This window comes from Protopterus annectens, chromosome 2.part0, assembly GCF_019279795.1.
Source record: "Protopterus annectens isolate FY-2018-M chromosome 2.part0, PAN1.0, whole genome shotgun sequence".
NCBI lineage: Eukaryota > Metazoa > Chordata > Ceratodontiformes > Protopteridae > Protopterus > Protopterus annectens.
Window position 1 is genome coordinate 478,021,369 of NC_056728.1, and position 21,764 is coordinate 478,043,132.

The following is a 21,764-nucleotide window of genomic DNA, read 5'->3' on the forward strand; positions in this document are numbered from 1 at the left end:
ATATTTATTATTTTTATTATCATTTAGATATTCATACTGTTACATAAAAGAAAAAACATACTGACAATCTCACTTGCAAGCATTTTACATTAAAAACCATACAGACATAATCCTGGTTGCAAACATTATACATCCCTTAAACTCTACCCAATCATTGTCAGTCAAACATTACATAGCTCATTCACGTCGTGCCTTCTTTTAAACCTCATTCCTCCCCTGTATGCACTGTTCCCAAAATTCCCATGCTTTTCCCATGTAATTTGTTCCAGTTGTTGCATCTCTATTACTATATTCACTACTTCTAAGTACAGTTGGTTTAGACTTAGATTTCCATTTCCTAGCAAATGCTTTTTTGGCAGCCATCATAATTAGACTCAGCAAGGCCTTACTATGTCTAGGCAATTCTGATTCTTTATAATAGCTCAGAAAAATAATTTCCCTAGTTACACCAACTTGCTCACCCAGCATCTCCGACAGAGTAGTCCGAAGAGAATCTTTCACGCCTGCCAACTCATTATACTCCCAGAAAATATGTTCCCAATTACTTCTTTCTTCCCCATCACACCTGCAACGCTTGCTGTCTACCTGAGGAAAAATTCTCTGGAGTCTACTTTGGGGTGTGGAATTCCCGTCAGCCACATACCTTTTGTTTTTGCCTGTATGTCTGAAAAGTAGATTCTAAACAACAGGGGCCCCAAGCACCGATCCCTGTGGAACACTACTGGTAAAGGGACTGCTGGTGGAGATAGAATCCCCTAGTTTGACTGTATGCGTTTTGTTGGTAAGCCACTTTGCAACCCACCTGACAATATATGAGTTGATCCCCAGCTGGGTGAGTTTTTCAATGATGCCTGAGTGGGGAATTGTGTCAAAGACCTTAGCTAAGCCTCCTCGAGAACAACAACTTTTCCCCAGAGGTTCTTTGAGATCTCTTGTCTCAGGGTACTAATCAAGAGGTACCTCTGTCCCAAAGGGGGAAGAGGTTCTATTCAAGAATGTTTCAAGTGCTCAGAAAAGAAGGTACCTGGAGACCGATTTTAGACCTCTCTTATCTAAAACACTTTTCTGAAGGTGCCTTCCTTTCAAATGTTCCCTTGAGACCCCTTTTCCTCTCTTGCTACCTCAGACCTTTCTGGTGTCTCTGGATGTCAAGAATGCTTATCTCTATATTCCGATCCATCCTCTTTTCAGGAGGTTTTTGAGTTTCTCTGTTGCTTACTGGCATTTTCAGTTCTGTGCTTTGCCCTTTGGCTTTTCTACTGCCCCAAGGGTGTTCACCAAATGCCTAGCTCCTGTGATTGCTTTTTGTAGGCTTCAAGGAATCCAAATATTTCCTTACTTGAACTACCTGCTGATTCAGGCATCCTCTCCAGAGGTCTGTTTGCAAAATCTTCATTTTACCTTTTCTCTTCTTCAAAGTTTGGCGTTCACAATAAACTTCAAAAAGTTTTCCCTGACTTGTTCTCAGGATCATGTCTTTGTGGGCTGCAGGATTCAGATGGTGCCAATGCTGGCATCCCTGCCTCCTCCAAAGGCCTCAACTCCCATTTCTTACTTTCAAACTCTTCTTCTCTTGGCCTCCATTACAACCAGGGAGTGAGTTCTGGGGTTCATGGCTCCCACCATTCCGATGCTTCCTCTGGCCAAACTACACATGAGGAAGTTCCAGTGGTTTCTGAAGTCGGTGTGGCTTCAACATGCGCATCCTCCAGACTTTACAGTTCCTCTTCTCCCTTATCTCAAGAAGGAACTTCTGTGGTGGAGTCAGCAGTTGTCTCTGAATCCAGGGCTCCCTTTTCATCCTCCTTTTCCCTCTCAGGATCTGTTCACAGATGCTTCAGATGTGGAATGGGGAACAACGTTTGGCTCCCTTGCAGAAGAAGCACATCAACAAAGTGATGAAAGCTCTTATGCTGGCTCTTCAGGCCTTTCATCCCCTTTTTCTCTCCAGGACCTCTCAAGGTATTCCTTGACAATACCACAGTTATGTGGTATATCAACAAACAGGGGAACAAGATCTTACCTTCTTTGCCAGCTGGCACTTCTGGTATGGGATCTGGCTGTCAAGTAGCAAGTGACTCTTTAGGCAGTTTATATTCCTTCAGATCAGAACACTGCGGCAGACATTCTGAGCAGGTCCTTCACTCAGTCCCATGAATGGATGCTTCACAGGGATGTGTTTCTGGATACTGTTCACCAGTGGGGTACTCCTCAAGTAGATCTCTTTGCTTTCCCTCTGAACAGACAACTTCCTCTGTTTTGTGCCAGAGTCCCAGGTCCTCTGGTATGAAAGGTGGACACCCTCTCATTTTCTTGGAAGGGTTTTTTTATGCATTCCCTCCCCTTCCTCTCATTCCAAGAGTCCTGTTCAAGACTCAACAGGATGCTCCCAAAATCTTGTTGATGACTCCCTTTTGCCGCAACAGCAGTGGTTCCATCTAACTCTGCATCTAGCCAAGGACATTCACAATCTACTCACACAAGACAAGGGATCTCTCATCCATCCCTACCTGTCCACGATTCAATTGATAATGTGGGTGATAGGGTTGAAGACATGCTGTAGGTTTTGCAGAAGGCCAGGAAACCTACTCCTAGAAAATCCTACTTATCTAAATGGAAGAAGTTTTCTGTTTGGTGTCTTTCTCGTGACCTGGACTCCCTTACTGTGGATGTTCCTTTGGTTATCTCTCTTGTGTGAGTTACTCACTGCTGGTTTGGCCTATTCTTCTACTAAGGCCCACTTATCAGTTCTTTCTGCTGCTCTGCCTTTAACTCCCTGGTTAGCTTCTAGATTTGAGGCTAAGCAATTTCCTAAAGTCGTCCTTAGTATTAGACCTCCCAGAAGCCTGTTCTACTCCCTGGGATCTTAATTTTGTTCTGGAGAAATTGACTCAGACTTCTTTTGAGTCTGCTGTTTCAGTTTCCTTGCATTATTCTTGAAAGACAGTTCTTTTGTTAGCTCTTACTTCTGCTAAATGGGTGTCTGAGTTGCAAGCTCTTATGGCTTGTCCTTTATTGATATTTCATGAGGACAGGGTGTCCTTGCATACTAATCCTTATTTTATGCCCAAGGTGGTTAATGAGTTGTCACTTAGTCTATTAATTTACCTACTTTTTCCCCCTTCCACAATGTGACAGTGAGAGGGTGCTGCACACCTTAGGTGTGCATAGACAGCTCAAATTTTATTTGGATAAGAATACAGCTATCAGAAAATCTGATCGGTTGTTTGTTTCCTTTCATCCTAGGTCTTTAGGATTGACTGTTTTCAAGCAAACAGTTTCTACTTGGATTTCAAAGGCTATTTCTTTTTGTTACACTTTTCAAAGCAAGAGCCTTCCTTCTTCTGTAAAGGCTCATTCTACTACAGCTGTGGCTTCGCCTGGTGCTTTTTTTCAAGGGTTCGGACACTCATTTTATTCTTGAAGCAGCTACTTGGACTTCTGTGAATACCTTTACCAAACATTACAAGTTGGATGGTATCTCCAGAGCTAGAGCTGGTTTTACTAATGCTATTCTTCATGGCTTCTTAGAAGGTTCTACTGCTGCTTCCTCCTCCCAAGTTTCTTCTTGAGCTTTGGCACTCTCCCATAAGTAATGAATACTGTAGCAGTGAATGTAAGGACATAGTACAGTTGTGTAAAACTTACCATAATGGTAGATGTCCTTGCCTTCACTGCTGCAGTACTCCCTCCCTCCATCCTGCTACTCTTTTTTCCTTACTGGATGTGCAGGTTCTCTTTGATGTTCCTTGGACTGCTGTTCCTATTGGGGCAATCAGTTCTGAGGATGGTATGCTTAAATGTCACCTTTATGCCCTATACTATGTGAGGAGTATGTAGTGTCAGCGTACCTTAACGCATCAGTAGACTTTGCTAGACTGGCCAGACGATGGGCTTCATGGCAGGGAATCCCATAGGTAATTAATACTGCAGCAGTGAAGGCAAGGACATCTACCGTTCTGGTAAGATTTTATACAATTGCACTTTCCTTTTGCAGGTGATACTGATGTAGAAAAGGTAGCAAGTGCTTTGCTAGACATTTTCAGCAGGGCATGTTTTCCAAAGGAGATACTAACTGACCAGGGTGTCAGCTTCATGCTAGACCTGGTTACTTGTCTGTGGAAATGCTGTGGGGGTGAAACATTTACAGACCACACCCTTCTATCCCCAGACTAATAGTCTTGTGGAGAGGTTAAACTCTGTATTAAAGACTATGCTATAGACATATGCAGACCAGTTTAAAAGGATAACGTTAACCATTAAACCCAGTAAGTGTCGGGGGGGGTATGGCAGAGGCCACTTACTTAGGACACAGAGTGGGAAGATTAGACCAGAACCTGTCAAAGTAAAAGCTATTCAAGTATGGCCAGTTCCTGTTACTAGAGAGCAGGTGAGAGCATTTCTAGGGACAGCAGGGTGCTACAGAAAATTTGTGCCCAATTATAGCACAACAGCTGCACCCCTTACTGACCTAACTAGGAAAAATAAACCAGATAAGGTAGTATGGACCCACAGATTGCAAGCAGGCATTCCAAACACTAAGAGATTTTGGTAGGATCTCCTGTGTTAGTCAGCCCACATTATAGCAAAGAATTTGTTGAGCAAGCAAATGCTTCAAATTATGGGGTGGGGGCTGTACTTGGCCAAGTTTCCTCAGCAGGAGAAGAACATCGCAGTTGGGTTAATAATGCCAATACAAATGGACTGCCCAGGAGAGGAGTGGGTTGATATTCCAAGGCAGACGCATTTTTTTCAAGCATCTTTTTTCAAGGGTTACTTGAAAACCATGTTTGAGTCATGGGGGAGAAATGTGAAGAAATTAGACACTGTCATTTGTGCTAGCATGTCTGGCTGAAGTTTTTCTACATAATTTCAGATTAAGCTGTGTATTATATGCCAGCATGACTAGCTATGATATTGTAAATAAGTTCTTACATGTTGATTTATAAAATTTGTACAGAATGTTTTAAACACTTGAACAGTGCTCCTTTACATTTCTAAAGGTGCATATTTGTGAAGAAGATTATAATGCAGACTGTCTCAGAATCAGATGATGTCACTGGAATGTTGACAGTTCATAGGTTCATAGGTAGATACTAGGCTATCTGCCCTAGGGCATTTATAAGCCTAGCCAGAGTGCATTTGGCTTCCACCTCCCTATTAGATTAGCCTACTGAGCCAAGATACCCTTTTAAGATTAGTTTACTGTGCCTCTGTCTAGCAGGGACACAGAAGAGATCCCAGGGGTGAATTTGCGATTTCCCATCCACGCGTCCAGATTTCACGTGAAGAGGGTCAGCGAGGGGCTATGTCGAACATGAACTGGGATTCTATTCCAGAGTGAGGGGGGCCTCTGGGAAATGAATCTGTCCCTCCAGCATGTCCTATTTATTTTTGTTCTGAGGTTTAGGTCCGTGGAGCGTGTAGCTCTAAGGGACTTGGATTTTTTGAGGTGGAGCATGTCCATTAATTCTGGGTTTGACATGGCTTTGTACATCAGACGTAGATCGCCTCTGAGTAGGCGGTAAGCAACTGAGTAGAGCTGGAGTTTCTTTAGTCGAGCTGCATAGGACATCTGTTTATAGCCCATGATCCTCTTGGTGAGGTACTTTTGGGGTCTCTCCAGTTGCTGCAGGTGTCGGGTAAGGTACATCCCAAAAGGGGCATTGTATTCAATTATGGGCCTGATGAGTGATGAGTAGAGGGGCACAATGACCTCTCTTGACCTAGACGCGAACCCTTTCGTGATAAGATGGGCTATATAGAAGGTCTTTCTAACCACTTTGGCAACGTGATTATCAAAGGAGAGATTACTATCTACATTGGTCCCCAAATCTCTAATTACTTCTTCCGTACTTAATGGATTACCACCTATGTGGTAATTTGTGGGCACCTTGTTTTTCCCAAAGGGGATGACTATGCACATTTTAGCATTTAGCTTGAGGCCATGGCTCTGGCACCAAGCATCCGTCTCTGTGAGACCATTTTGGAGGATGCTTGTGTCAGCTGGAGATTCCATTACGGCCCCCAGTTTGCAGTCATCTGTGAACTTTGTCAGCCATAATCCCCCGGTGTTAGCCTGAACCTCAGAGAAGTATATACCGAACAAGAGAGGTCCCAGAACTGAGCCCTGTGGGACGCCAATTGTAACTGGTTTGGATTCGGATATGGCACCTGCGATTCTGACCATGTGGGTTCTATATCTGAGCCAGTTTGCAACCCATCTTGTGATATAGGGGTTGATATTTAAGCTTTTAAGCTTATTTATGATGCCCGAGTGGGGTATTGTGTCAAAGGCTTTTGCGAGGTCCAGGTAGGCTGTGTGGACTACCTTGCCCTCATCTATGGCTTTGATAACTGTTTCAAAGAAATCAACTAGGTTTAAGAGGCAAGATCTGCCCTTAACAAAGCCGAATTGGGTAGGGTCCAGTGTCTGGAGGCTCCCAATGTCTTTGTTTATGAGTTCCATGATAATACGCTCCATAGCTTTACAGACCAGACTAGTCAGGCTTATGGGGCGATAGTTTCCGGGGTCCGTTGTGGCACCCCCTTTGTGGAGTGGGACCACTGTAGCTGTACGCCATTCTTTGGGTACATATCCTGTAGTAAGGCTATGTTTGAACAGTGACTTAATGTGAGGGTTCAGTTCTTCTTGGAGCTCATGTAAGACACAGCCTGGGACACCGTCCAGTCCCATAGATGCTGTGTTTTTTGCTTTGGAGAGGGCAGCTTTCACCTGTGCATCTGTGATGTCAGGGAGGTTACATTCAGTTGGGATAGGCATTTGCTCCTTTGGGGGGGAGGGGGGGGAGAAGTTTGCGCTGAATCTGTCTGCCAGGATGTTGGCTATGTCTGTAGGTTCGGTATATTTTGTACCGTTATGCAACAATTCAGAGCATATCTGGGTGTTTCCGCCCATGTTCCTGACATAACTAAAGAAGGCCTTGTGATTATCTTTAGTGTCTAGGGCAATTTTTCTTTCGAAACTGGCCTTTGATGATTTTATGAGGGATCGAAGTTTCTTGCTAATACTGATCAGAGATGCTTTCCCTTTTTGGGATTTTGCTCTGTCATGTAGTAGCTTCCTCCTTCTGTTGTATAGCTTATTTATGGCTGGGGTCCACCAGACCGGTCTCCTGTTTTTGGAGGAGTGAGTCTTGGTTTCATTTGGGATAGCACGATCCATGCATTCCTGCAGGTGCTCATAGAATGCATTTGTAAAGGATTCTGCAGATTGGACTGTATTATCCTCTGGCCCAGTGGCTTTGAAGGGTTCCACCTAAGTCTTGAGAAGTGCAAAGTTGGCTTTTGAGAAATTCTTTACAGTGATTTCCTTGGCTGGGGGTTGGGACGGGATATGGATGTCCAGGGAAATTTGTTTATGGTCTGATCTTACCAATGAGGGGTTTACCTCTGGTGTGGAACATAGAGTCCCCATGTTGGTGATGACCAGGTCCAATATGTTGTTCCCTCTTGTGGGAGTGGTGACCAGTTGTTCCATTGCTTTAGAGTTTATAAATTTAAGGAACCATTGGGCGAGGGTGTTTGGGCTTGAGTAGTTTTCCCAGTCAATGTTTGGGTAGCTGAAGTCACCCAATAACATAGTGTTTGGAGAGACTTTCATATTCTCCAGTGTTCTCAAGAATGCCAAGGTAATAGGGAGGGTGTTCTGTAGCAGGCTACAAACTGAAAGGCAGTTTTGCCCGCTGTTAGTTGCACATGGATGGTTTCCGATGCTTCGTGCAGTGCCACTAACCTGGAGGTGTAAGTATCTTTGATGAATATAGATACTCCCCCTCCTTTTGTGCTTCGGTCCGAGTTTTGGGGCCGAAACGCATGGTATGAATTATAACCTGGTAGTGCTGGGGTGCTCTCAGGAGCCTTGAACCAGGTTTCTGTTACTGCACAGACATCAATTTTCTCCATACTGAGGAGAGCCTCGAGTGCATGCATCTTGAGGTTTAGACTTCTGGCATTGAGTAGCATTACCTTTAGTTTTTTTATCCTTGGGTTGTCTATGGAGGTGGGTTTGTCCTCTGAGCCTTGCCTAAAAAAGGCACTATGGGGGTAGCAAGAGCCTTGGCCTGTATACGAAAGCCTAAGGGTGACAGGTGCAAGCCGTCCCTAGCGAAGCAACGTGGCTTGTCGAGCATGTCATCCCAGGCTGACAGACACTGGATCCCCTTTGAATGACACCAATACTTTAGCCAATTGTTGAAACTGATCATTTTGTCTTTATACTGTGGCATCATTCTTGGTGAGGGCAAGATGCTACTCAAGGTCAGGGTCATACCAGCCTGGGCTACATGGTCAGAGAGCTCCTCTATGTCTCTTTTCATGTAGTCCAGGGAGGTACATCTCAGGTCATTCACACCAGCATGGACAATGACGGAGTCATACTTGTACTTGCTTTGGAGTGACCTGATTGCTTGTGTTATGTGGCGGATCCTGGCACCAGACAGGCAGCTTACAGTGACCTTCTCCTTGTTCAGTCTGGTGAGCAGGACGTCAGTGTGCCAGACAATAGAGTCCCCTATAACAAGTGTATTTGGTGTGTTGTTTGGCCTTAAGGGCTGTGACTGTGAGGCACACTAATTTTGTGAGATATGTGATTCATGGGTATTGTTGAGGGGTGGCTGTTGCTTGGATATCTGCTTAGGAGGTCTTTGCTGTTTAGGCAGATTTTTATTTAGAGCCTCCGAGTATGTTTTTGTGTTTTATGTGTTGGGTATGCAAATGCAATAGGTCTGTGTGAGACTGGATTTATGGTGTGGGTGGTTACCTTTTCCTCCTGACTGACTGTGCCAGCCTTGGGTTGAGAGAGCTCTGCCTCCAGTTGTCTGTGTACATAAGGCAATTGTAACATTGCCGCAAAATTCCCAGATTCACCAGCTGGACTGGAGAGTAACCTTGAAACTGACCCTTGGACATACCAGATTAGTATAGGGAACTGTTTTTTTACTGATCAGATTAGGGAAGGGAACTGATTTTTCACTTGATCAGGAAGGACCAATCGGGAGCCTAATACTTATGAGAAGTCAAGGAGGGTGTAGTGCTTTAGTTAGTTAGTGTTTCCTTATAAGAGCTGAGCAAGTGCAGGGCTTTAGAAAGAGAACAGAGTGATTACTTTGAGAGTTTGAACAGTTCTAAGGGAAAAAGTGAAGAGCAGACTTTGTGGAGCCTGGAATAGTTTAAACCTGTTTAAGCGGCGCTTCCCGATGCTGCTCAGTGCGCAAAACCACGCAAAAAGAGAGTTGTAGGGTTTTAAGATGGAGAGAGATCAAGGAGTTTAGAATAGACCCAAAATGGCCAATAAAACTACAGCTTCTAGGTAGGGAAAAAAGCAAGACTTTTTTTTTTTCTTTTTGTTGTAGTAGAGATACACAAGCAGCAAAATAATCACAATAGTGCAATAAATGACCCCACACTTGAGTGCTAGGTCAAAATCAGGCAAAATGCCGTTTTTAGAGAAAAAAAACTATTTTAAATTAAGTGCAACACAGGAATTGCAGTAAACAGGCTCTAGATGTATTCCAACTACTGTTACTGTTACAGATATAAACTTTAGCAAGCCAGACTTTAGCAAAACTTAACAAAAAATCAGAAGAAAATACTTAAAATCACAAAAGTGGCTCCTTTTCTTCTCTCAGCGTTTTCTCCCCTTGGTAGGTGCTTCAGCAACAACTAGCAAGCCTGAAAAGACGCCAAATCCATGAGGCAGCCGGGTTTTAAGAGAGACAGATCAAGGAGTTTAGAATTGACCCAAAATGGCCAATAAAACTATAAAACTACAGCTTCTAGGTAGTAACCACTCCTCCAGGGACAGGCAGGCTGTTCAGTATTAACCACTCCCACTGGTGAACACAGAGACTTCCCTTTAGCCCAAGCAAGCACTGGCCTTCTAGAAACTTCCAAACAATTCAGAACAGAAAATCTGTAACTGAACTTTCTTAACTTTCAGAAAGTGGGAAAAAAAGCAAGATTTTTTGTTTTTTTTCTTTTTGTTGTAGTTTAAAGGTAGCAGAGATACACAAGCAGCAAAATAATCACAACAGTGCAATAAATGACCCCACACTTGAGTGCTAGGCCAAAATCAGGTAAAATGCAGTTTTTAGAGAAACAAATGATTTTAAATTAAGTGCAACACAGGAAATGCAGTAAACAGGCTCTAGATGTGTTCCAAGTACTGTTACTGTTACAGATATAAACTTTAGCAAGCCAGAAAATGCCAAAAAGTAGGCGGCAAAGCAGTAAAACTTAACAAAAAATCAGAAGAAAATACTTAAAATCACAAAAGTGGCTTATTTTCTTCTCTCAGCGTTTTCTCCCCTTGGTAGGTGCTACAGCAACAACTAGCAAGCCTGAAATGATGCCAAAAACCACGAGGCAGCCGGGTTGCTATGTGTTACTGTCATAAGCTGAAAGGCAGGAAGGACCTTTAGTAAACAGCTGTTGACTGATTTTCAAAAATAGGAAATGAAAATTAGAAATGGAACAGTTGTGACAGTTAAGCTAGTCTATAAAAGAGCCTGTTGAAGACAGTTAACAGCCAGTTATAGTTGCCAGTTGCAGTTGTCAGTTGTTCACAGTTGTACTGTGCAGTGGGTACCCGAAAGGACTCACCAAGAACTGTAAGCCTGCATTTGCTCTGTTGTAATAATTTAGTTTAAAGCAGGGACACTGTTCTTTGGTCAGATGGGAAAATTATAACTAATCAGTTTTTCTAAATGTTGGATTTCTATCCTTCGGTATTGATTTCATTTTACTGGTGATAGAGGTCTGTTTGTTTAAAAATATAAAGAAGTAAACTCTAATAATCATTTTGCTCATTATTAAATATTTTTATTAACTTATATAATGGCTGGTCAAGAAATGTTTTCTTTACAGATTTGAGAGTGCTTATAACTGCTTTGATAACTTCCTGGGACACTCCAAAAGCCTGGTTGCTTTAGGTCATTTGCTATCATTTGTTTTTCTATCTAATTTTCATAACTGGACACCCCTTTAAAAGGGCATAAAGGTTCTCCAATTGGTGGCAGTGTGTTACCGTATTATTCTGAGGAATGGGCACAGCTTGAAATCTGTGTCAGGCTTTCCCAGAAGTGTTTGGATGTGTGAGATTTAATTTAAGTGCGAGTATATCAGAGGTTTCAAACTGGGACATATTGCTCTGAAGTATGTAATACGGAGTTACATTAATGGTGGACAGAAATATACAGTCCAGTCTCAGGTTACAGAGCATGTTCCTGTTGTGCTCTTAGGGGAAAATTGTGAAATATTACTCCTGTTTAAGTGGCAGTCTCACACTGGAGTCAGTAGTGAGGATTGAAGCTCCTTAATTACTGACACAGAATAGTAAGGACATCACATTATGGCTGGCAGTCTGTTGGGATATTATCCAGATGCCACACAGGCCGTGGAGTCTTGCATAGGACAGCATAATGGAAACTATCCTCCTTCAAAAAGAAGGATGAGAACATCCTGTATGTCCACTTCTTTGGCAGTATGTTCATCAGGTACCCTACTCAGAATCATTTTGATGGCCAATAAAGAGGAATCAGGTGCTTTTTGTAAAGTCTCTCTCTATGACTCTCCTCTTACCCCTTCCACCCCTTGCACTGTTAGACTTGACAACTCCGAAAAATGAAGTTTCCTTTGTATAGGATAGTGGTACTCACGCATCATATGATCTTGTCCTCTTCAGTGACATGCCACAGACTGAGGACTCTACTAGTGGGCCCACATTAGACAGAATGAAGCCAGGGATTGTGGGATTTGAAACCTGCACTAGCGAAAGGTAGACAGTTGTGGGGGGTAGGCCTTTGATGGGCTTGGCATGGATTGAAGACCACACTCTCTAAAGGTACACTCCCTTACAACACATTCAATTTCCACCAGACAGAAAACATTTGTTTGATGCCTAGGTTCTGGGAAGCTATAGGCAGAGGCTTTATGGTATGACAAAAAAGACCCTCCTTGACTGCAGAGTGCTGCCCCATAGGGGGCTGGGACTGCAAGTAGGAGGATAGTTTTATTACTGAATACCCCTTATTTGTGAAAGCAGGACAAAAGAGAATAACTGACTGGTTCAACTTGGCTGGTCAAAAACTCCAGCTGATTACCTGAAGAATGCAAGAATCTGAAGATACACTTAATGTACTAAATGCCTTGCCTCCCCAAATCTTGGGGGCCTTGACTGAGAATGAAGACCAATTCTGGTTCAAACCATTAGTAGCCAAAGGCATGCTCACCACCAGAGAGCAAACTCTAGGGAGGCTGGTTGGATACTGAACTTATCCTTAGGAAGTCCAAGCCTTGATTTGGCCTCATAACTCTTGTCATTGTGGTGATGCACTGTCATCAGTTTGGAGCTACAAGAAATTTCCCACCAGTCTCCATGTGAAAAGCTCCTGACCACCACCATCACAGTGAAGTGGGCTATCAACTTCTCCTGCCTTCGATATTTAGTCTCCCACATTCTGTATCTAAGCTGAATATCTTGCATTTGAGGCAATCATCAATGCTGTGCTATTCTCCATGACAGTACAGACAATGCTGGCATGGATTTTGGCAAGATGACCATAGAGGACATTTAATAAATGCTCACATATGCCAACATAGGACTCTGTATGTCAGACTGATGATGAGTAGAAAGGTCTGAGAAGCCCACGCTACATCTGTCTCTTTTTTAAGATGATCCAAGAAAATTTAGTCCCAACAAACATAACTTTGGTATACGTCTATATGGGGCTCAGGTTTTATCCTCCAGTCAAAAATAACCCGATGACTTGCAGACACTACAGTTTTGGGGGTATATGGAATAAGATAAAATAAAGTCCAACCTCACATTCTCCTTGGAAGCTCTAGGCTCTCGTACCCTGCACATGAACAAAATGAACATCTACTGCTATGGTAAGTCAACACTGTAGTATGTTTATTGTAGGAATCATTGGTTCAGTAGTATGCAAGAAATGTGAAAATAGAGCTAAAGCAATGGTAACCCTGTCAGTCCTATGGTTGGGAAGTTAGTGGATCCTGTAGGATAGCAAAAGCAGAGCCTGTCCTGTTCTTGAAATATTCATTTAGGCTGTAACGCTTGGAAAGGTATGGCTGGAAGCCCAGGTAGCTGCCTCACCTATACCTTGAGCAGAAACATTATTGAAAAGAGAAGAAGAAATAGCTGCTGCTCTGCAAGAAAGACTTTTACTTTATGGTCTAAATATCTGCCATGCAGTTAGCTAGACATTTTAATAAAGACTGCTTATATACTGCCTTCCTTACTTTGACATGTCTTAAGGAAATAAAAAAATAATGTTCTCATTTTCTCCATTCCTTAGTTCTTGCCAAGTAACACTTCAGATGTCTATGTGCTCTCAGAGGAATGAAAAAGTCTTTTCCCTTTATTTTGTTTTGGAAAGAAGAGGAGTTGAACAGACTGACTTATAGATAATATAGATACAACATCTGACACGACAGGCCGATTTGTTATCAAGGCCACTCTATTCAGAAGAAAGGGTGAATAGGGCTCAAAGGCCATAAGAAGTTAAGAATTTAAAGATAAGATACTCCCTACAAGAAAAACAGCCTTCCAGGAGAGGAATTTTACGACAGTCAACAGCCAATTCAAATGGTGGTAGCGTCAGTTTTTCCAGGGGCAGTGACTCTGGGTGGCCTGAGATGAAGTCTAGCTACTGAAAGAATAGCCAAAGTTGGAGTCATACAGATGATACAGAAGATAAGTGAATTTTAATGGAAGAATACGTCAATCCCTTGTTGAAAGTGAGCTCAGACAGTAAGGGACTTTCTGTGTTAAGGCTCTCAGGAAGCTTGTGTAGCTGAGTACCTGGAAGAAATTTTTTTTCATTTCAGTAAATATGATTTCCTGGAGGTACGTTTCCTAGATTACTTAAGAATGCATGACACCTTTGGATCATAGGCCTCCCAGTTCAGGACCAGTGAACTATTCTACTAGCAATAAAATTAAAGTCTGACTAGATTCAAATGCACTAACATGTCCTTTTGTTGGGGCAACAGTGTGTAATGCTTCTGAAGAATCATGCCTTCTCCAATTTGTGTTCATACAATTAGAAGAACCAAGGCGGTCTGTGCCAGAAGTGGACTACTAGGCTAATGTTTGCTCTCTCCCCCTCTGTGGCCTTCACCAGTATTTTGGGTATGAGAAGAACAGGAGAGGAAGTATAAAATAGCTACTTGCTCCAGATGACTGAAAAGGCAATCATGAGCAAGGTCCTCTAGCACAAATCCCGGCAGTGGAATATTTGGATCTGGCAGCTTTGGGGGGCATTGCAAACAAGTCCATCTAGGGGGTCCCAGGTCTACACTATATGCCTGAAGGATTTTCAATCCAAGGCACACTTTTGGGGCTGCTGTGGACCTGATCAGAGAGTGAGCTGTGTCATCTGACGGGATTATGCATTGCTTATTACAGGAGTTTATACTTCAGTGCAAGGTCCCTCATATTCATTAATGATAACAGTGCATGCCCCCCCAGCTTGGTGATGTGCAATGTACCTCTGGTATTGCCTATAACTATCTAAAGCATACCCAGTGTCCAGGTGTCCTTGAAGACAAAGGTCACAGGTTAGAGCTAGGATCGCTCTGATACTGATATGCAAACCAACAATACAGGGGATCATAGTTCCTGCACTACGATGTGTCTGATACGTGAACCCCAGGCAAAGTCCAAGGAACCTATTGCCAAGGTATGGGAGTTTTGAGCAAGAGTCAAGACCACTGCTAAGTTTCCAAGCAAACTCCTTCCATACAGCAGGAATCAAGGAAAAATATGTCCAGGGAATACAGGTGCTGGATCCTATAGACCTCTGGGGAAAAAAGTATGTTTTCATCATATGGGATTTGGCCAGGGATACCATCAAGACAGTGTTGCTGTATGCCCTAAGGCCCCAAGATGCTCTCTTCATTGGACACTGGCAATGCACCCATGGTCAAGAGACTGAAACAGCCTTGAAACATTTATGAATCCTATAAGGAGAGATTTTTGCTGGGGTGGGGGTGGGTTCTGATTGTAGGAGTGCTCCTACAAAACATTTGTGTGTGTGTGTGTGTGTGGGGGGGGGGGGTAAATTCGATTTTTGTTGGTTGGTTGGTTGTTAGAAATCCCAAAGTTTGTTAGACATGAAACATTTTGTTACTGGGTATGATGCACTCATGGTAGAAGGTCTATATACTGAAAGGTACAATAAAGTGGCAAGAATGTTGTATTGGGGATTGTGCAAAAACTGCAATATTGAATTAGATGAAAAGTTCTTGTGCTCCTTCTCTCACCAGAAGAAAATAGAAGCACTAATACCAAGATGACTACTGAGAGGCAGAATATGGTCTCTCCAATAATTGGTGGTCTTGCCATAGATGTTGCAGATTTTAAAGGTAAGATGGAAAATATGGGTTAATATCCTAAGCAATGCAGTGTGCACTAAACAGTTAAATATGAAAGGGGGGAGTAAACTTAAGCTTTAGCTGTATAAGTGGAGAGCCACTAATTTTAAGAGAGCGTGATAGACTGAAAGGGGGTGGGAACTTTGTATTCTGGTTCTATGGAATACAGTGGGATGGCCAATACATTTAAATAGTTGAAGGGGAGTAATTTTACAAAATGATAATTGTGTACTTACAACAGCCAATGAAAGGGGAGAGGAATGAGATATGTGCTCAAACTAACACAAGGGGCTGGCAACTAGAAAGACAGTTGAGTTTAAGAACACAACAGCACCAGGGTGGCAGGGTGGGGAAAAATTCTGTGCGACTCACGAGAAACATAGCCGTGGTCTGTTTCCTAGTTTTAATATGCAATTAATAGCAGAACACAAGTAAAAGACGGTGCAAAGAAAACAAATCAGAATATTCAAAATGGTATTAGAAACCAAAAAGACTTGGAGAAATTAGACCCAAAGAGGTGAACTGAAGGTGATATGGATCCCCTGAAACCTGAGGAACTTCCAGTGTCCCTGAAAGATGCAAATGTGGAGAAAGTGGGTCCTTCAAATCTAGTTTCACCATTAAGGTTTGGGGCATTAGCAAGGTAAGACAGTCTTGCTGGGTCATCACCTCACACTTTTTGATTCCAAGAAATTCAATTGGAGCAGAAAAATCTAAGATGGGTCCTCCAGGGTATGTCCTTCATTAGAACCAGAAGAAACTAAGTAAAAGCCTCAGCCCACTTCCGTAGGGGAGCATGCCCTACTGCTACATAAGTTAATAAATGGTTCATTACTAACCCTACCATGGGCAGATGGTTTACAGCAACCTGAAGTGCTCTTATGAAAGGAAGGAAAGTTTTAAATTCATTTTTGTAATCTACTGATGTTGCTTCTCTTTTCCAGAATGTCTGACAACAGAGTAAACTATTGCTTTTTGAAGAAACTTGACCTTCCACCTAGGACATGGGGAAGTGGGGTGGGAAGGAACAAAAGAGGGGGAAAGAGGTCTGGAGTGCAATCATGATTGGGGGAAATTCCTGGGAAGAGATAGGTTCACTCACTGCTTCTTTCCCTTCCTTCCTTCTTGTCTGCCCTAGTCTCCTCCTCCTCTTCTACAACTCAGAAAAGGAGTAAGACTGACACAGATAAAGCAGCAGCATATGTAAAGGAACTCTGGCCTCCTGTACCACACACACGCATGTTACTCAGGCAGCAAAATAAAATGTGACCTAAATAAATATTAAGATGTTATAGCAATGTTTAAAATCATAGAATTAAGATCATTACTAAAAATGGTCCTTCCAACTTTGGCAGATAAAGAGATTCCTACAAACCGGGCATAGCTTACAAACTGTTGTTTAAAACAGTTAAAGATGCATGTTTTCATTCAGACTTGTTTTTCTGCATGTACCTAGAAAACTAAATGCAATGGAAACAGAAAATGCATCACCATTTCCAACTCAAGGAATGCAAGAGCCTTAAGCCCTTCCCCCCAAAACATGCAAGATCTACATCGTTCCACTCATCTATCCACAACCCCCTTTCCCCATTTTTGCACATGCAGCCATGGTGTCACTTCAACAGGGAAAATCATCCCACTCCAAGGTTCACACTGCCAGGTGGCTAGCCCTGCTGCTGTTTCTCTACCACACCACAAATTTGCATGCATACACAAACCTATGGCCAATCTAGAGTGTCCAATCTACCTACTGTATGTCTTTGGAAAGTGGAGGAAACTGGAGCAGCTGAAGGAAACCCACAGGAATAGAGGGAGGACATGCAGACTCTGCACAGAAGGTATCACAGCTGAGAATCAAAATAGGGAGCCTCTTGCTGTGAGGTGACAGCACTATCTACTGCGCCACTCTGCTCTTAAGACTCCTGTATTTAATTTCTAACAGGAAATTCACAAAACTTGACTCATGATTGAGGTTAGGTGCAGGAAGCATCCATTTAAATGCGACCGATATATATTAAATGTTTACAACTCAGTTCTCACCCATTTACAAGACTGTAATTCTCAAACATAATGCAGATGAGATGTTAATTGTATTTATTTTTCTGTGCAGTCTCTTTGCCCCACTACCAGTCTTGCATGCCTGAGGTAGCAAAAAACAGATGGAAAATACTGCTATGCACGCACGTTTGTAAATGGCAGCAACAAACATGAGATTGTTGTAGACACACACTCACCAACAGCTCCAAGTGTCCAGTTTTGAATTAACTGTTCTGCACAATAAGCAAAATCCTGAAAGGTCAAATACTGCAGTTTCTTCTTTCCTGTCTCAAATCTATTGTTAGCGAAAAATACAATGGCTGCATAGTCCCTGAAAAAGAAACATAAATATGATATCTCTGTTGTTTAAAATAGAACAAGTGAGATACACTTTTCTCAAAAATTGATGAGGTAAAAGAATATATCCACTTTACAGGCTCTGCAAAGCCACGTATTTATTATGCTATAGTATGCTGAGATGTGTATGTTTTAATTACCAGTTAAGGACTAGTTTTTTTTAAAAGGAAATCAATTAAACAAATAAAGTACCAGTAACAGGCAGATGAACAATTGCGATGACATGCAGAGTTAAGTGTTAATGAGAAGTTATGTACCTACCATAACGTTCCATGTTAGTTGTCTTCTCTCGCCTTCTTTCTTGCTGGATGGGTTCGGAGCCGATACTCGGCTCCGACTCGGCCAATTACTAAGCTCGAGAGATAATTTTACCGGCTCGAGGCAACCCTATATCCCATGATGCAAGGCGATAAATACCCAGATCTCGTTTGGTAGCTAAGGAAAAATTATGCAATATATTCCTCCAACTGGAGAGGAGGAGGAAGAGGTAATAATCCCCCGAAAAAGACCAACCTGATCTAGTGACACTAGTAAGCTGATTAGCTGGAAAAATTGGATCAAGACTCTTCAAGGAAGAGGAACAATCTTCTCAGTCTGACCAGGCTAGGGGGATGGTGGGCGGGACGCAAGAAAGAAGGCGAGAGAAGACAACTAACATGGAACGTTATGGTAGGTACATAACTTCTCAATGTTAAGTTGTCAATCTCGCCTTCATTCTTGCTGGATGGGACTGCGTCCCTAGCACCTTTATCCTGGGCGGCTCAATGGAACAGACTCTTGAGAACAGTGGAACCAAAATTTGCTCTGTTTCTGGAGGCCAAGTCTAATTTGTAATGTGAAACAAAGGTATGAGGAGAGGCCCATGTGGCTGCTGCACAAATAGTGTCTATTGGAAGTCTAGCCTGAAAAGCTGTAGATGTAGCTAGTGCTCTAGTGGAATGGGCTTTTGGCTTAGAAATCAACTCTTTACCTCTGAGTTGATAAATGCATGTAATCACAGAAGACAGCCACCTAGATAGGGTTACCTTGGATACTGGAAGACCTTTCCTGTTCTCTGCATAGGATAAAAACAGTTGATTAGATTTCCTAAATTGTTTGGTTCTATCCAGATAATATCTGAGTTGGCGGTGAACATCGAGATAATGTAGTTTTTGTTCCGCTCTATCAGAATAATTTGGGAAATAAACTGGAAGATCAATAGATTGATTTAAGTTCGTCTGCGATGCCACTTTGGGTAAGAAAGACGGATTAGTCCTTAGAGAAACTCTGTCTTTGTGAAATATTAAGTAGGGAGGGCGAATGCAGAGGGCATGAAGCTCAGATACTCTCCTGGCAGAAGTAATGGCGACTAGAAAGAGTGTCTTCCAAGAAAGAAATTTCAATGAACAGGTAGCCGCAGGTTCGAAAGGGGGAAGAATCAAGGATGTTAAAATTAAATTTAGATCCCACTGTGGTGGGGGGTCTCTAATCGGAGGTTTAAGTAAAAATATACCTCTAAGGAATCCCTTGCAAAGTTTATGTGACATGATGTTGTGGTCCAACAAGCCGATATGAAAATTTGAAATGGCTGCCAACTGAGCTTTTACTGTGGAGGAAGAAGATCCTGAATGAAAAATCTCGGCTAGGAAGTCCAAGACCGAATGAATCGGAGCAGTAAAGGGATCTATGTTCCTAGCTTTTGCCCAGAAGGAGAAACGTTGCCATTTACTAGTGTAAATCCTTCTGGTGGAAGATTTAAGGGAAGCTACTATGATATCCCGGACGGGATTAGAAATCATAGGAAGCCTGGCTAGGGATGGAAGTGGAGCAACCAAGCAGTGAGGTTGAGAGAAGGTATGGATTGGTGCAGCTGCCCCGACTGGAGGGTCAGAAGATCTGGAACCGGGTCCAGATGCCATGGCTGTACCAAAAGATAATGATGTAGGAACGGAAACCATACCTGTCGAGGCCAATAAGGGGCAATGAGAATCATCTTGGCTCTCAAGGCGGTTGCTTTCTGAATTACTTGTGGTATTAGAGGAAAAGGAGGAAAGGCCTAGAGAAGTCCCCGGGGCCAATCTTGGATTAGAGCGTCTCTGGGGGGATGGCCTGGAAGGGGGAAGAGAGAGAAGTCGTCGGGGCATTTACTGTTTTGAGGCGTAGCAAAAAGATCGCAGCAAGGAAGGCCCCACTTCTGAAAAATCTCTTCCGTCACAGATTGTTTGAGAGACCACTCGTGAGGCATGAGAATAGCTCTGCTCAACCTGTCCGCTATGATGTTGGATTTCCCGGGGATATGCGTTGCTATCAGAAACCGCTGAGAAGAGATTGCTCACTGCCAAAGTCTGAGTGCCTCTCGACACAGTGGATAGGACTTGGTTCCGCCCTGCTTGTTGATATACCACACTATGGACATATTGTCCGTTTGGACTGCAATAGTTCCCAGGGGAAGAGAGTCATGGAGGGCTTGCAATGGTAAAAGCACTGCTCTCATCTCCAGGACATTTGTGTGCAGGTGGCATTCAAAAGGTTGCCAAGTGCCATGGACCATCCTGCCCTGATAATGCCCCCCCCACCCGATCAGGGAGGCGTCCGATGTAACCGTGGCGACCGGGGCGGGAGGAACAAAGGGTCTGCCCTGATGGACTTGAGGGGACAATATCCACCAGGTCAGATGCCTTTTGCAAATTGGAGTTATTATGATCCTGTGACGCATGGGAAGTCGTTGAAAGGACCATTGGGCGAACAGCATCCATTGTAGGAGACGCATGTAAAAGCGGGCAAGGGGAAGAAGTGTTATGGCGGCTGCCATAAGACCCAATACTTTCAGGGCAAACCTGGCCTGAATTTTGTCGCTCTGAAGAATCACATGGATGTGGTTTTGAATATACAAGATCTTTTGGTCTGTTAACTTTGCTGAAAATTGTACGGTGTCCAATTTTGCGCCTATAAAGGTAATAGATTGACAGGGCGACAAGGCAGATTTTTTGAAATTTATAGAAATCCCTAGCCCTCTGCAAATGTGAATGGTGTAATCTCTGGCTTGGAGAAGTTGATGCCTGGTGGTGGCGGTGAGGAGCCAGTCGTCTAGATATGGAAACACCTGGAATCCTTGACGTCTCAGGTGAGCCGTAACCACTGCCATACATTTGGTGAACACTCTGGGGGCTGTAGTGAGTCCAAATGGCAGGGCTCTGAACTGGAAGTGACTGGCCCCCAGCCGAAAGCGGAGAAACCTTCTGGAGCGCCTGTGAATTTTTATGTGATAGTACGCATCCTGAAGGTCCACCGAGCACATCCAATTGTCCTTGCCCAGAAAGGGTAGAATGGACTGAAGCGTGACCATCCGGAACCTTGTTTTTTTTACAAACCTGTTTAGTTTGCTGAGATCTAATATTGGTCTCCAGTCCCCTGTCTTTTTTGGTACTAAAAAGAACCATGAGTAGATTCCGGATCCTATTTGGTCTGCTGGGACTGGCTGGAAGACTCTTTTTGCTAGCAGTTTTGATATCTCTGGTACTGCTAGTTCCCTTAGACCGGGTGGAACGTCTGGTAGGGTTCCCTTTTGCTGAACTGGGGTTTGGATAAAGGGAATTTTGTAACCCTCGGATATGATCGACTGTACCCATTTGTCTTGAGAAAGGGAAAGCCAGGCTTTTGGGTACAGCGATAATCTTCCCCCGACTGCCTCCGAAGGTGGACAATCGGGCAACATCTCAGGGATGCTGGAAGGGTTTGTCAGAGAGAGACTCCCTGCTACCCTGATTCTGCGGACCCCCTCTGCCCCTAGGGCGGCGTCTGTTGTTGTTACCCCCTCTGCCTCTGGGGTAAACTGACCTCGTGCGTCAGGCGTGACTCCTTGAGATTTGCAGAACCACATTTTCCCTCCCTTCTGACCTTTTGGGTAAGGTCTTGAAGGGGTGGAGAAATGGACTCCTACGGCAGAAAGAGTCTTGCCATCTTGTTCGCATCTA

The 21,764-nt window shown here is 43.3% G+C and overlaps 1 protein-coding gene across 2 annotated transcripts in view; it reads right to left on the minus strand.

Moving 5' to 3' along the window:
- Positions 1–21,764, minus strand: part of LOC122793129 (FGF1 intracellular binding protein) — a 544,410-nt gene that overhangs the window by 271,377 nt on the left and 251,269 nt on the right. For both annotated transcript variants that reach the window (XM_044060893.1, XM_044060894.1), the window contains exon 6: positions 17,652–17,785. In XM_044060893.1, the coding sequence (XP_043916828.1) occupies positions 17,652–17,785 (134 nt within the window). The remainder of the gene's footprint in view (positions 1–17,651; positions 17,786–21,764) is intronic.